We start from the raw sequence: 2,594 nt of genomic DNA on the forward strand, positions 1-2,594 counted from the left end.
AATACCTTGAGCATTACTATTCATAAATCTTATACACCACACACCATAATATTTTTATATTTTATATTTTTTAAATTTTTAAAAAAATTTATTTTAATTTTATTTTCTTAAAATAATTTAATTCTTTTACTCATCATCCATATAACATATATTTGGTAAGAGAAAAAAATTAAAAAAATCATAAAAATAATAATGTGTAGTATATGAGACTTAAGTATATAATTTTTATAATACATACTATTTATAAATCTCATACACTACACATTACAATATTTTTATTTTGATTTCATTTTTTTTCATACACCTTTTCTCTTTTATTGTTTTCGGCTCATAAAGAAAAGCTATCTGGAAACTCATTTCTCAATTGCTTTTTGTTTTTTCAAGGCCGGACTTGTTTATAATAAGTAGTACTTGCAACAGGGGAAACAGAGAACCCCGTCATTCAAAGGCAAAGGCAAAGGCAAAGGCAAGAGAGAGAGAGAGAGAGAAAAGCAAAGAAAGAAAGAAAGATAAAGAGGGGGGATTCAAGGAAGAAGAAGAAGGGTTTCTTTGCAGCTGGGTGACCATGCAGACAGGCGAGCATCCTCAACACTCGCAACAGTTAGTGCTGCACAACTCAGGAAGCATGAGTTTCAGCAGCAACTTCTCCAGAGAAGACGAGGAGATGTCAAGATCGGCTCTCTCTACGTTCCGGGCCAAGGAGGAAGAGATTGAGAAGAAGAAGATGGAGGTCAGAGAGAAGGTTCAAGCGCATTTGGGCCGCGTTGAAGAAGAAACCAAGCGTTTGGCCACGATTCGTGAGGTATGCCAAGATTTTTCCCGCTTTTGTTGAAATAAGAGGATCAAGGGTCTCGAAGTTGCCTAGATTTATGATCTTAATGAAACGCTTATGTGAATTTTAACGACTACCGGGAAATTCACCCCTCTTTTTAATTATTCTATTAACTTTTGAGAAATTTGAAGCACTTTTTTCTCTTCTATCTTCCCTGCTAAATTCAGATGTGAATTTATTTTTCTAGAAAATTTAGATTCTACCAAGGAATTTTATTTTCTTGATATTGATTTCCATGAAACTTTACATGAAAGAAAGACTTACTTAGGCTCAAACGGTAACCAAAAGTAAGGTTCGGGAACAAAATGCATAAAAGATTCAGCTTGCAGCAGGTAATTTTCATAAGTGACCAAAAAACATTAGAAAGCTGCGTTTTTCGTCAACCTTTTCATGGCAAAGAAATATACATTAAACATTTTTTCCTCAGTAACTTGATAATTCAAAGATGCCTCGCTGAATTTAATTTGAAGTTGGCCACTCGAATCATTTAAGCAAGCCAAAAGCCAAATATTCGGCACCATTTGTAGGTTGTTTGTGGTGATATTGACATCGGTATTGATATATACTAGATAGACTTTAAGTGGTATACATTGGATATTGAAGTCGGCCATGTACAATTATTGTTGTGAAAAATGTAGGACTTTCTTTCTTTTTTTCCCCCTGATGATAAACAAAATTTATGGAACTACCAGGAGCTTGAAGCGCTAGGCGATCCAACGAGGAAAGAAGTTGCATCAGTCCGTAAGAAGATTGATGCAGTGAACAAAGAACTAAAGCCATTGGGGCATTCTTGCCAGAAGAAGGTAAGACTTCACTGAATATACCCAATTTGATCGCTATTAATTTTCACTAGTCGTAGTATATAGCAGCACAAACTCCTTACTTGATTGGCATGTCAATCGAATCAGAGTCTCTGAATTTTCAATTTGGGTTTGTAATTTGGTACAGGAGAAAGAATACAAAGATGCTCTTGAGGCTTACAATGAAAAGAACAGGGAAAAAGTACAACTCATAACCAGGTTAATGGAGGTCAGTAAAATAACTTTCTAGTTAAAATGACTTTTGTTTTTGTGTTTGAAAGATTTCGTACTTAAAATGACAGCATATGGGGTCATTATGTTACTTCGTTCTGCCATCTAATAAATTTACCATTTTGGCAATGATTGTTAATTCGAGCAGCTGGTGAGTGAAAGTGAGAGGCTGAGGATGAAGAAGCTGGAGGAGCTGAGCAAGAACATTGATTCATTACAGTGAAATAGCCTGCTGCTAATAACTGATTAGGTTTGTGTAGGTTTGTGTGATGTATTTAAGTGCTGTTTTCATATTTACAAGTGGGTGTTTTCGGTTTGGTGTATTCTATGGTGTTTTTGTTTGTTTCATTAGCATTTCTTAAAACACTTGGCTGATTTTAGAAGGGAAATACCCCATAAACACCTTTTAAGGGAAATGCCCTACAAACAGCTTTGTAACTAAATGTATTTGGATCTAGCATTTTCTTCTCATTTTTCTTTATGTTCAACTCTGTTGTTCTCTATTGAAGTCCACTTTAATTTGATTTGTTGCAACCTCCCCAAAGGAATGGTTCTAAAGGGCCACAAAATTTGTTAGTTTGTTAACTAGTTGAAATTTTTGAGGTAGCAACTGCTTCAAAAAGTGTAGATGTTAATGTTGATAAAGAAGTATTTCCCATGAAGAGTCTTAAGTAAGAGTTCAGAGTCTCCAATATGATATCTACGGTGAAGTACAGCAATCTCATGAGTAT

The 2,594-nt window shown here is 34.8% G+C and overlaps 1 protein-coding gene across 1 annotated transcript; it reads left to right on the forward strand.

Annotated features, from left to right (window-relative positions):
• Positions 1 to 420: 420 nt before the first annotated feature.
• LOC109005145 lies at positions 421 to 2,384 on the forward strand. The gene is made up of 4 exons (XM_018983947.2): positions 421 to 802; positions 1,525 to 1,635; positions 1,781 to 1,861; positions 2,012 to 2,384. The coding sequence occupies exons 1-4, from the start codon at positions 566 to 568 to the stop codon at positions 2,084 to 2,086; spliced, it is 504 nt and encodes a 167-aa protein (XP_018839492.1). The 5' UTR covers positions 421 to 565; the 3' UTR covers positions 2,087 to 2,384.
• The last annotated feature ends 210 nt before the right edge of the window (positions 2,385 to 2,594 follow it).

This window comes from Juglans regia, chromosome 4 (assembly GCF_001411555.2).
Source record: "Juglans regia cultivar Chandler chromosome 4, Walnut 2.0, whole genome shotgun sequence".
NCBI classification, from domain to species: Eukaryota; Viridiplantae; Streptophyta; class Magnoliopsida; order Fagales; family Juglandaceae; genus Juglans; species Juglans regia.

Coding starts and splice junctions, on each gene's coding strand:
- LOC109005145 (XM_018983947.2), top strand. CDS start 566: ATGCAGACAGGCGAGCATCCTCAACACTCGCAACAGTTAGTGCTGCAC. Junction 803..1,524: donor GTTTGGCCACGATTCGTGAG/GTATGCCAAGAT, acceptor TGGAACTACCAG/GAGCTTGAAGCGCTAGGCGA. Junction 1,862..2,011: donor TCATAACCAGGTTAATGGAG/GTCAGTAAAATA, acceptor TAATTCGAGCAG/CTGGTGAGTGAAAGTGAGAG.